Source organism: Oryzias latipes, chromosome 16, assembly GCF_002234675.1.
Source record: "Oryzias latipes chromosome 16, ASM223467v1".
NCBI classification, from domain to species: domain Eukaryota; kingdom Metazoa; phylum Chordata; class Actinopteri; order Beloniformes; family Adrianichthyidae; genus Oryzias; species Oryzias latipes.
Genome location: NC_019874.2, coordinates 13,387,517 through 13,400,140, shown reverse-complemented (window position 1 = coordinate 13,400,140; position 12,624 = coordinate 13,387,517). Strand labels below are relative to the sequence as shown.

The following is a 12,624-nucleotide window of genomic DNA, read 5'->3' as shown; positions in this document are numbered from 1 at the left end:
ACACCCAGACAAATGCAAAGCAGATACCATTTACTCATTTATTAATCATATTTACAAACAGTCTGAAGTGCAGCGAGTCTAAAATATAATCCATATCTACTGTACATTGCATTTTGGTTTTGCAAAACGTATACAGAAGTACCAAACTGGAGCTGGAAATGAACTTGTCTTTAAAATCACAATTGTGAAAAAAAAAAAAAAAGTTAAAATAATATTTTAAGGAAATTTACATCAGATTTTTGTGCACCTCTGTCAAGTCAAAGCTCACAACTCTCAACGTCACTCCTGTCCACAGAAAGATCCTAAAAAGAAGTTCTTGGTGTCAGAAAAGGAAAAAAAAAAGCCTAAATGTTTAGTTTTGAGCTCGAAAATGACATTTGTCAAAGTAGGCCACCATTTACATTTATACACATATGCACATTCTGTCCAGCTTTTAATCTCACGTTAATGCTCTATACACTCTTCATTTTCTGCTGATTGCGGTCCAAAACACAAATGCCTCATTGGGACAGTGCAAAGTTTTCCTCTTATCACATTATCTTCATGTCTCTTTCCATCTGCATCACGTTTAAAAAATACATGGAAGGGAATACGTCTTTTTTCGTTTAACCACCAAATTTAGAAGTATGGAAAACTGAAACGTCTAAAATGCTGAAAGTGGGATAGAAAGGCAATATATTCAGTTTGACATGTCTAAAAAAGCAAAAAATAAAATTAAAGAACAGGCAAGTTGGAGGATGTTTTTGCACAAATTGTGAAATGTAAAAAAAAAAAAACTTGTTTCATCTTAAAATGTACATAAAAAACTTTCCATTGTCGAGCATCCATTCCGACTGGAAAAACGTGCATTCCAATTTGATATTTAACCCTGATCCAAAACATAATGTTGCACATAATAAAAAAATAAATATATTTTATTTCAATTTGAAGCTAAGGAAATCTGGAACCAAAATCAGCGATTATCAGTCACTTCTTGCCGTCATTGTTCAAAGCAGATGCACCAAATCCTCAGACCACAACCTCTGCACACAAACATAGACAAAGGTAGGGCTACATACCTTGTTTACTTTACAGGGGTCCAGTGTAAAGACACTTGATTTTAAACAGGTCCAATATACGAAATCTACCTTTAGGTTTTGGCTCTAGTGACCAGGATATATGCAGAAAGAGGCCCTTTGAAGACACCTACCAGGTTTATTAGGAGGAAATACAGATACAGGAAGGCCAGGGATTCCCAAAAACGGATCCGCATACACAGGCACCTTGTTTATGTGCCTCTATCTATATATTTGCCTGTATGCTGTGTATAATATATAGACACCCGACATTTCAAGTGCTCAGGGATTGAAAGCACTTATTGGAGTGCTTGCACTGGCACATACACCACTGAGGGTCTTCCAGCAGGTCAAAGCTGATGTGGTGTGCACAAATGGAAAGTTCAAATTCGTCTGTCTTTACCTCAGAAAAGTGCTTTCTTAGCCTCAATAAGTTCCCACAACAAGTAGGTCCAGCCTGGTGTCCACTACTGATGAATGGTTTCATCAACTTAAGGCAGGTTAGGTGGTAGCAATGTGGCAGACTTGAGAATGCTCCTCCATGTGTCCATTCTTTTCTGCCCCGGTGTCAGTTCTTCCTAAAAGGGTTTGACCCACTCTGTGTTGGGAGGACTCTTGGGGCTGCAGTTTCCCATTGAAGACGAGGAGTTGGACGCGGCGGAGTGTCCCTCCCAGAACATGGCGTCGCTGGGCTTGGGGGGGCTGGGGAAGGAGTGTGAACTGTCATCCAGGGAGGCTTGGTTCAGTGGAGGCGGGGGGAGCACGACGGAGCCGCCCTCACCCCCCAGCAGAGTCTGAGCGCTGCAGCTTTGAGAGGGCCAGGGTCCGTTGTACCAACAGTCCTCCCTCAGACCGTCGGGCAAAAGCCTTCCCGGCGGGCCGCTGAAGGGGGGGAAGGGGCGACCGGCGCATGAGGGGAGCGCTGGGGCGTTCGGGGGCTGTGGCGCTGGGAGGTTGTTGTTTTTCTCCACGTCATCCAAACACTGGACGGGAACAGTCGAAGCTGCAGCGCACAGAGAGGACAGAGGGGGCAGAAAGACACCAAAAATGTGAAAAAGAAGACTTAAAAAAAAAAAAACACAAATTAATGCAAAATAAAAAAGGAGGGAAAACGACCACCAACTCCCCAAATAGTTTCATCTGAGCATGCTCAGACCTCTCCATATTAATATGGCACTTGAATCAGTTCATAATCAACACGATTGTTTGGTTTTTACACAGAAACAAACCCGCACAAACAAAGTCCTTTTTCATAGCGCATATCCATAAACCACACCCAAATATAGCTCGTATGATTTCATCATATTGGCTGAGTATTAAAGCAGAAATGAGCTCCCGCTATTCTTTTTGTTAGCATCCCTCTTTCCAAGCAAACATCTATGCATCCGTTCCTCCCTGCTGTTTTTCTCAAAAGACGGTCTCATGAGTCTAGCATTTGAATAAAAGTGATTCCAAAGAAGCAACATTTGAATACAGATGCATAGAGATACTGAATAAATGCAGAGCACCCCCCCCCCCCTACCCCCCACCCCCCACCCACCCAACTCTGCCTTCCTCATCCTCATCCCTCTTACCACCCCTGTTTTCCTTATTTCACTACATCTGAATCACCGAACCACAGTATTACCCTGTTATTCAGCGGAATAAATAGGCCAAGATTTATTTTCTTGTCATATTATTTCCATCCAATTTTCACCTCGCTGCCTCCTCTTCTGACACTACACAATAAAAGTAATGGCAGCTGGGAGGGGGAGGAGGGGGGAGGGGGGGCAAAGGAAGGACAAACCATTTCATGATGTCCTTTCTCAAAGTGTTTGGGTGGCAGAAATATCCACAGTTCCTCAAACTTCAACAAGGAGCAACAGAGGGGATCTTCACAGTGAGTCATTTCGGAAGAAAAGTAGACCTGGAGAGTTGAGGTGATGACTTTTTTTTTTTTTTTAAAGTTTCCGTGTCAAGACGCAAAGTTTGAATTTCCCCGTATTTTATGGGCTTTTAGTATTTGCAAAAACAAACAAAAAAAGTCATCTGAGTAACCCTGCCAACAGGTTGGTAGAAGATAATTTAAAAAAAAGTAGATTTTTGCTTATATCTTCCTTAATAATAGCTGGAGAATTTGTAAAAATAAAAAAATGTGGTTTTAAGTGCAGGAAACTTAAAAAAAGAAAAACCGATTCGACCGCAGATTTTGACCCTCCAAATTAATTTTGATGATTATAAGATTGGCGAGTTTAAATCAGGAAAAATCTATCTAAGACAAACAGACGCTGTGAACTACATGTTCAGTTGGCTTGAAAGGAATTATCAAGGAATTCTTTTTTCACACACGTGAAGGATAAAATAAAGTGGAAGCCAATTATAATAAACCCATAATATTTCCCAGGTTATGAAGTTATAATTACCAGTTTTTTTAGAGCCTGAACAGCAATTTCAAGACTGCGCTCCATCTTCATGGTAGCCTGTATGAACATATACATGTTTACTGTCGGTGACAAACTCTGCAGGTTGCCAGCCAGACGCAAAAGGCAGTATGGGGAGAGAGATCACACTGAAACAAACGTTAGGTTTAAGAAAATAAAAAAAACATTCACGAACAGTGGCACAGACCAGAGCGGCTGGAGTTTTCCCTGAGCTGCTGCCTCACCTTGTCTTGCCTCATTGAGCAGAGGCTTCAGCTTCCTTATGAGGCCCGTTTGACGCTTCAGCTCTGAATGCAGATGAGTGACTTCGCTGCACAAATCCTTGTATGTCTGCTGCACGCTCGTCTCCTTACTGAAAAATACAACAGATCCCATTCATATGTATATATAAATCCAGTATGTTTTTTTTATTTTAAATGAAAAGCCTTTTGGCCTTCCCCTCAAAAATACACTGTTCAGAAAGCAAGTGACCTGTCATTAAAACCATTTTTTTTGTTTAACTCACTCCTAACAAGCAGATTTGACTAAATTAGCGGAATAAATTACTTTAGTGGGATAATCCGTAGTAATATTTTATTTTGAAGAAACTGTTTATACAAAGTAACATCAATGGCTTTCATTTCATTCAAAGTACTAAAAATTGAGTTGATACAAACTAAAGCAATTTATTTTTTATTTTTTTTACATCTTCAAGATATCCTTTCACTACATTTGTAAAACTAAAATAACACCTGCTCCAGGAAGAGACAAACAGGCAGAAAAAATCTGCATGGACACACTGAACGATTGAGGCTGACTTTGCTCGTCCTCAACTTGTCTGCCCGAACACCAGCATGTCATAGACCACAACCCCCTCTAGTGGCCAAAGAGGGTTCGTGCAACTAACAGTGAATGCACTAAAAAAGAGAAGACATGTCTTGATTTGAAGTTCAATCTAAAATGTTATTTTAGAAATGTCATCATTTAACATTAGTGGATGTTTTTAGGGTTTTTTTTTCTGTGGAAAAGTATTTTGTAATACCCTTTAAAGGTGAGGAAGTTCCTGCAAGTATACTGTGCTCTTGACGAAATCTGTTTGTGAACAATAACACAAAAGCTAAATGTTGGAATAGAACAACAACAAGCCATACTTTTCCATTCCACTTCCTCTGTCAGCTTTGAACCATGAACAACTCTTCTGACAGTGAGATTTGAACCATTTACAGAATGATGGATCTGTTCAATCAGAATGATTATGACCCACTCGCACTTTATACTTCAAACAGAATATGGTTGGAGAACCGGAGAAATGTTAAGATCATCGTCTCATTGTGGCATTTTGCAACTTTCCTCTAACAGGAAATTAATAACGGACTGAGTAAATAAGGGTTTTCATTCTTATTTACACTTTATAAACCTTTATCAGGCAGACATGAACATTTTCACATTCTCAAAGTACAAAACTTTATAAAAAAACAAAAAAATTCAGTATTATAGAGTAAAAACAGAGATCTGATCACAACTGAAGATTTATGTAGATTTGGAGAGCTGCTCGTATTTTAAAAAGGAGGCATGGCACCGGAGGAAACTGATTGACAAGGTCTCCAGCCAATCAGGGTGCAGAACAGAGGGCGCTGCTTAAAAAAACAAACAAAAAAACGAAACAGCGAGAATGCAAAAGGGTGAAAAAAATTAAATTAAATAAAACGATATAGTGCGAGAATATTGTACACAAATCATAGTAGAGTCTTTAACAGGGACAAAAAAAGGAAAAATGGGGTTAAATGAATAGATATTTTGAGTTAATGATTTATTTTGAAGTCCTAAATACATTTTTTGTAGCTCCAGTTCTCCAAAAAAAATGCCTGACAGAAATATTATAACTAAAACAACAGGATGATAAATTGTTTTCCTTTGTTTTTTCAGTTTGTCTTTTTTTTAAATGATCCTTTATTTATTTAAAATTACATTTCAAAAGGAACAAAACAGACCATCTTATCTAATGAAAGAACCCACTCAGGACGGTCTTCACCTGTCACTTTTCTGCTCTGAATCAACCGAACAAAGATTCCACATAAAGAAACAGAGAGGAAAAGTTCTCTCCGAGCGGTCTACCCCAGCGATTGAAGGGTGCAGACAGTTTGCCAGCCTGTTCCACGGTCACACAGACAACAAAAATCTAACTTGAGGGAAATCTGAGCGTCTCCGATTAACCTTGGACATGTTTTTTGGGCCATAGGAGGAGAACATGCAAACTCCACACAGACAGGACCCTGCTGGGATTCGAACCAGGGCCTTCTAGCCTTCTTACTGTGAGGTGGGAGAGCAGCAAACAATGCTCTCTACTTCAGTTTAGCAATGCCTATTGTTGGTCATCCATCATAGAGTGAAATGAAGTACAGAATTTTAAACTCATTGTGTTGGATTTATAAAATTGGCCTTTAGACTGTGCCATCTGCTTTAATGTAACAGTTTGATAATATTGTCTTTTTCTGTTAAATATGTGAAGTTTGTAGAACCGAAACATAAAAAATAGGAAACTACGGGACATTTATAAATACCTTGCATTATACGTTGCATCACAGATCTGTTCCAAGTCTGGTCCATTCATGCCATGGGTTTCCTCCTACAAGAGATTTTGTGCAAAAACAAAAATAGATTTTAGAAATAATTCTCACTATTTAGTCAGCTGCCAATGCAAACTTTGCCTCTTTCTTTGTATTCAGCAGTTATGTAGAGTTAAGCCACACCCACATCTTCTTCTGTCATTACTTCCCACCTTGAAAATCATACCACATCTCTCTTCTTGCCATTTAACATTTCTAAAACAGTATTTCTAGGAAATATGTTCTTTTTAAAGACATTTCTTTATGCTTTCTTGCTCCCCTTTATCGCAGCCCCCCCCTCGTACTGTGCTTTTTTCCAGCAGTCGGCTGTTCTCCAGAGTAACTCGTTCCAGTTCTTCTTGAAGTTTGTGGATCTGCATCTCCGTGTTTACCATCTCCACCTGCCAGAAGTCCTGAGGGCTGTTCAGGCTCTTCATCACTTCACCCACAAACACACAGACAAAAATCACATTAAAATAGTTTCACATATGTTTTTTTATGCAGAAAAAAAAGGCACAATATTGCAATTACCAACATTTCTTAAAGAGGCTTTTTAGATGGACTATATCAGTACATGAGAAACAAAAAGGAGTGAAATATTAACAGAGGCCAAACAGCTTCAAGGATTCAAATGCTCCTCATGTGAATGCAGACTTTTATTCCATCCCAAAAGCTCCGTTTGCTGGCACTGAAGTATACTTTAAACTAAATTAAGCAATCCATTCGATTAAATTACTGATTTAGGCTGAATATCCAGAGACTTTGCTGTCACAGACAACATTATTGTGTTCACATCCCAACGGTGGGATTGGGTCATGAACTGGGCTGGATTACCTCTCTAATCTCAGATTGAATGCTAAAACGGTTCCTGGCCTGATTGTAGAATTTGTGAAATGACGACAAAAGTTTTTCAAACACAGACTGAACTCACAATTGTGAGGAAACTATATATCAGGAATCTCTTATACCAGGAACAGCTCAGCCACAGAACATGGCCACAGCAAACCGGACAGCAACAGGGTCCACTCCAGAGCTGTAAGACCCACGGCACCCCAGCAAGGGCGAGTACCGCGCCAACAACCCCAGACAAAACCAGCGAGTCCTGGTACAAGAGATCCCCACATGGAAACATCATTACATAAATGTCAGCCGCTGTGACGCCAAAAACATGACCAAAGGAAAAAAAAAAACACAGCTTTTTCCTCACATGCACGCCCTCACGCTCCATCCACAGACACTCACTGATGTCGCTCCACCTGTTATCTCGCCGGTTTCAAAACACGTGGTCATTATTAGAACGTTTTCATTTCACAGTGGCAAACTGTGGTGCACATTAGTTTAAATTTCCCGTTCATGAAGGCTGAAAGTAATGTTTAAACTATAGTTTTAATGACAAGAAGTGGTAGAATTTATTTAGGGCGGGGTTACAGCAACAGCGCTGAGTGAAGGAACCCGTTTCCTATGACACCATAGGAGAAAAAAATGCTCATTGTCTAAAAGAGATAGTTACTCAACACGAATTTTTATTTCAAATCTGAAAAATACAAACAGACAACACCCCCGTTTGCCACTGTCTTTCCCTTCACATGCCAACTGCGGCATGCGTGCCCCAGGTTGTCGACCCCTGACTTACAATTTTTACTGGAAGTGGCCGCTAGAGTGTGCATTGGTGAGGGTGGTGTGAATGTAGATAAAAGCTTTTTTTTCCTAAGCATAGATATGACTTATAGCATATACTATATCCTCTGTAAGTGAAACACTATGTGTTGCTCTTGCAGAACAGACATCTCTATTTCATCATCAGAATAAAAAGGTCTGCATGTTCTACCTGTACCTTGGCTGGTCTCCATCTCTGTCCTCAGCTGAAGCAGCTCCAGCTCTTTGGCCTGCAGTTGTTCCGTCAAAAACCTCTCACTGTCACTCTTCTCCTTTTTCTGAGAAGCATAAAAAGGGAAAATTGATACGGAGCGGGAGCAATATCCGTCTTTCTGGTCCATATTTCTCTGCACCAATTATTTAAAGACCCACTAGTTTGTTGAGCTCCATCTGCAAGTCCTCCTTCTCAATGTAAATTCCTCTGTATGCGCTGAAGGCCTTGTTCACATATTGGGGACCCTCCGATGGCGTCTCTGGCCTAAAGAGCTACAGCCAAGAATAGGAAAAAGGGATGAAAATACGTCTCTGAATGTGTTTATTATAAAGCTATATAATTATTATTATTACTTTATTTAATATCATTTAAATTCAGAATTCTTATATTTTTTTTACTGAAAATATATCGTAAAGTCAGACCATCTCTGTTTCAGACAGGAAGATGACTTCTGTGCAACTTTGAGTGACTATAGATTACTAATGAATGAATGAAGTTTTGTAGGAGAATTTTTATTACTTAAAATGTCTCATTTTTGTTCATTGCCAATACCTTATACATTTTTTTTCCCACATCTTTCTTTCCTCCATTTTTATCATCTTTAACCCCCCAGCTCTTAATGTCCGCCATGTTTCCAATCATACCTTGTCTTCGAGCTGTTTGACCCTCTTTCTTAGCAAGGCGTTCTCCCGCTCCGTATCTCTGAGCCTCTTCTTAATGTCTTCGTACGCCGTGACCAAGGCAAAGTGGGAAGCCACAGATTCGTCCCCCGCGCAGACCGACACCGGACTCTCGACAGCAGCCGTGTAAGCGGTCTCGTGTTTGAGGATACAAATGTCGTCATCCACTGCCAGGGGCTCCATGTTTGCACAAAACTAATCTGTAGCAATGGATTACAATGGGAGATACAAATAAGTGAAGAAGTAACAGTATCAAAATGAGTAAAAATCTTACACTATATTTATGTGAATCTATGCCCCCCCCCCACCCCCAACTTTACTGATCATAACATTAGATTACAAAACATAACATCAAGGAATCAAATAGATCATCAGCCGCAACAACTATTGTCATCATTCCAAACTCATTCAACCTCAGCAAGTAATAAACGTAGCAGAAACATATCAAAAACAGAGTTTGCTGATAAGAAAATAGAGTATCTTAAAGTATATAAAAAGAGAGTACAAAAAATAAATAATAATAATAATATTTACAATACTAAGTTTTCTTAGAGGAGGGGATTACATATCAAACAAAAAGCACAAATTGTTTCAGTGTTATTTGCTCTGGGTGTGTTCATTTTATGTGAATCTATGTTAGGCTGTAAACATGCATGTCAGACGTGGCATAATTGGGGGTGGGAATAAGTAAGCTTTCTTCTACACGCCCCTTTTTCAAGCACTTTATTGTTTTATGTTTGCCATGTCTAACTGTTTTATTTTGTGTTTGAAAATCAAATTAGAGTCATTTTTATCTCTTGTATAAAAAGACTAATCAGAAGGTTTCCACTTTAGTTGCTTGAGATGTATCTAAATCCAATACTACCCCAGGACTTCAACAGTGATCCAAACTGTTTCATCAAAAGGAAGACAGTTCAGAGATGCAGATAGAGGAACAAGCAACATAATAGAAAATGCATTACCATAAAAACTTTAACAACTATTTCTAAACTCGGAAAGTCTGTAAAAAACAACAACTTACAAATGTCTTGAAATTAACATGCGCATGAAAAAAAAACTATATTAGTAGAAACCAGTTTTAGGTACAATTTATAAAAACACATTAGAAGTTAACAACAAAGAAGCTCGATTTTCCTCGTTTAATCTAGTTACAAAGCGTTCAGCAGATCAGTCCAGCTAAGAGAAACTGGAGATGTTTGCATACAGTGATTCAGCAAATGCAAAAGTCAGCCCACTTAGATCGTCAAATATACTACGCTTTTTTCTCTCACCCCTTTTGGCTAAACAGCCCGCTAATGCACATGGTGCAGAGTCATCGTGCCAGTCAAGAAAAGAACTCAAGAGACCAACAGGAGAAATCGAAAGCGACCCCAACAGTAACTCACGAAAACGAAAGTCGTCTGTGAAATCAGTCATTTTAAAAATCATTTCCTCCTTTGAAAGCTAGCCATCAAGATGTGACGATACCAAAAGCTCTGTACCCTACAACTGCAAGAAAAGCGTCCAAAAATAACGATGTAAACAAAGGGAAATGTGGTCTTAACGAAGCTAACGCTGTTAGTTAATAGCGACTTACACCTATAGACCGCTCCACTAATAAGGTACAATATAAAACACAGACGATACGAATTAATAATGTCTAATATACACATTTAAAACACGAGCGAAGGTATCATCGACCTGTGAAGATCATGACAACAGCTAGCTGATCTTAGCTAACGTCTTCAAGCTAGGTGAAGAAATATTGGATTTAAGATTTTATAGATTTAACTTCGACTTGCCGTGTTAGACGATTTCCTCAATTTACCATAAAGTAGCCACATAAAATTTCCATTTGTGTTCGGGGAAAAAAAAGACCCGCTGTCAGGTAGAAACACTGGGGCCAGGATGGACACCTCCACAGTGTCTGCTCCGAACTGACAGGTGAGAAAACAAAAACTTCCGGGAGATGCTTCACTTCCGAACTTCCTTCAAAATAAAAGCACGACGTTGCGTGAAGGACTATGAGGGCCAGTCATAATGAGAAAAGACAAAGAAAATCCAACAGTCACATTTGTGTTTAATTAGTTATAATGCTATAAACATGCTAAATCATAAAATGACAGTATAAGATAACAAATAACAACTATTAGTAACACACATAATAAAATCTAACTGCAAATAAAGTTCTCTACAGACCTTTGTCCTTGATTCAGTTGTAAAACAGACTGCTTTTGTTTTTGACAATCTGTGGTTGAAAGTAGAATATAATTGTTTATTTCCTCTTTAAGGAGAAAAGATGCCAGATGCCATAGTTGTTCTTTTTTTTAAAGGAATACATTTATTTAAAATTGTGACATACTTATTGCTGACTCGAAATATACTTTCTACTAAAACGTTTACCAGTTTTACAAGTGATAGCTTAAAATTGGAACTTCTAAGACATAACAAGGGAACGACGAGGGAACATACTGGTTGAATAAAGATGAAAAAAAAAACATCACTGTCTAAGAGGAAGAAAATTAGCATCACATTACAAAAAACAAACGAAAAATAAAAAATATTTTTTGATAAAAAGAAGAAGAAAAAAAAACACAAAGAAAAAGTAAAATAATTAAGACTTCTTGACTTAAAGTTTCGGAATTCACTACATATCCCTTTTAACATAAATTTGTGGTGCCACGGTCTCACACAAACTTTGAAACCAGTAATTGTTTTTAAACAAAAACCCCAAAATCCGGATCAGGTGGATTTGACTTATCAAAATGTTGAAATCACTATGCAGGGATAACCTGACCCTCTTATCAGTAGTGAGTAAGATGTCAAACAAGACAGCAACAAGAAAAGAAAATAGTGAGACATTAGTAAAAGCTCACAAATCAAAACCCCTTTTTTAACCAAGAGACAATAGAGATCATAAAAATTATAAATAAAAACAGTTTTTCAAAACCTCATGTTAGCAAAAACCATTATATCAATTTTCATAAATAATTGTTGTTAAAAGGAATATGTAAAGTAGAGAAGAATACATTTGAAAAATAACCAGAATCACCTAAAAAATTGCGAAATTATATATTTTTAAAATACATAATTGTACATTCACATGTGATTTCTTGCTAATACAGCCCAGTACCCCAAAACCGTTTGTCAAAAGATTTAATTTCAAGGAAAACGGTGGTTTCCTCTGTTATTAAATTCCGACACCGTCCAGTAGGTGGCGGTATTACACCACATGACGTAAGTCACACGCGGGCAGCGAAAAAACAACAGAAGAAGTCAACAGCAGCGACAGCGCAAAACACGGTAAGAAAAAGATAAGCAAGGATTCACGAAATAGAAAAATATGGAACCAGTCGGTTTTTATAAAAAAAATATTTTGTCTTTAGATCTGCACCAGCTCCAAAAAACGTTTACACTGAGAGCAAATTGCAACATTTTAGCAATGGCATCAGAGTTAAGTGATGGGCATAATGCGTATTTTCCACAAGAGGGCGCACAACAACAACCGGCTGGTAAGCATAAACGGGTTAACGGGGACACCAACACCAACGGCACTTTCTTCCTCCATGCTGTCAAAATAAGATTAATAAAAATCATATACAGATATTCATCTTGGGATGAAAGGTGGAGCAATCGATGACAAATTAATGATTTAAAATTACAATTAAAATATAGTGATCATTAAAATGGATCTTTATTAAATAATTTTCAAATAAGCTAGTTATTTTTTTCATCAGGAATTGATGAAAAACATATAAACACATACACATTTTTGTCTTAGGTAGTGATTTGAAAGCAGCAGACTTGATTATTTGGCTGAGAAAAACACTAAACACAAAGTGCTGATTCTGTCTTTTATGTCTTTTTTTGAGTCAAAATCAAAGCCGCTAATTATTAAAAGTTCTGGCAAATGTCCCGTTTTGTTCAAATGTAAGTAGATGATGATTTATTTATTTATTTTTAACCACAATGATGCCATTTGTGGCATTATAATTTTTTTTAGGAAATACATAATAAAAGGCTTAATGCTTATCA

The 12,624-nt window shown here is 38.1% G+C and overlaps 1 protein-coding gene across 3 annotated transcripts; it reads right to left on the bottom strand.

Annotated features, from left to right (window-relative positions):
- Positions 1 to 15: 15 nt before the first annotated feature.
- On the bottom strand, positions 16 to 10,542 carry azi2 (5-azacytidine induced 2). Of its 3 annotated transcripts, none has more exons than XM_011485044.3 (8): positions 10,392 to 10,542; positions 8,575 to 8,810; positions 8,089 to 8,202; positions 7,889 to 7,994; positions 6,366 to 6,499; positions 6,016 to 6,080; positions 3,700 to 3,827; positions 16 to 2,061 (listed from the first exon to the last, which is right to left on the bottom strand). In XM_011485044.3, the coding sequence occupies exons 2-8, from the start codon at positions 8,791 to 8,793 to the stop codon at positions 1,634 to 1,636; spliced, it is 1,194 nt and encodes a 397-aa protein (XP_011483346.1). In that variant the 5' UTR covers positions 8,794 to 8,810; positions 10,392 to 10,542; the 3' UTR covers positions 16 to 1,633. The 3 variants fall into 3 exon arrangements, with proteins under 3 accessions (XP_011483346.1, XP_011483347.1, XP_011483348.1); XM_011485045.3 differs by having other exon boundaries at positions 16 to 2,058; XM_011485046.3 differs by having other exon boundaries at positions 7,895 to 7,994.
- Positions 10,543 to 12,624: the final 2,082 nt, after the last annotated feature.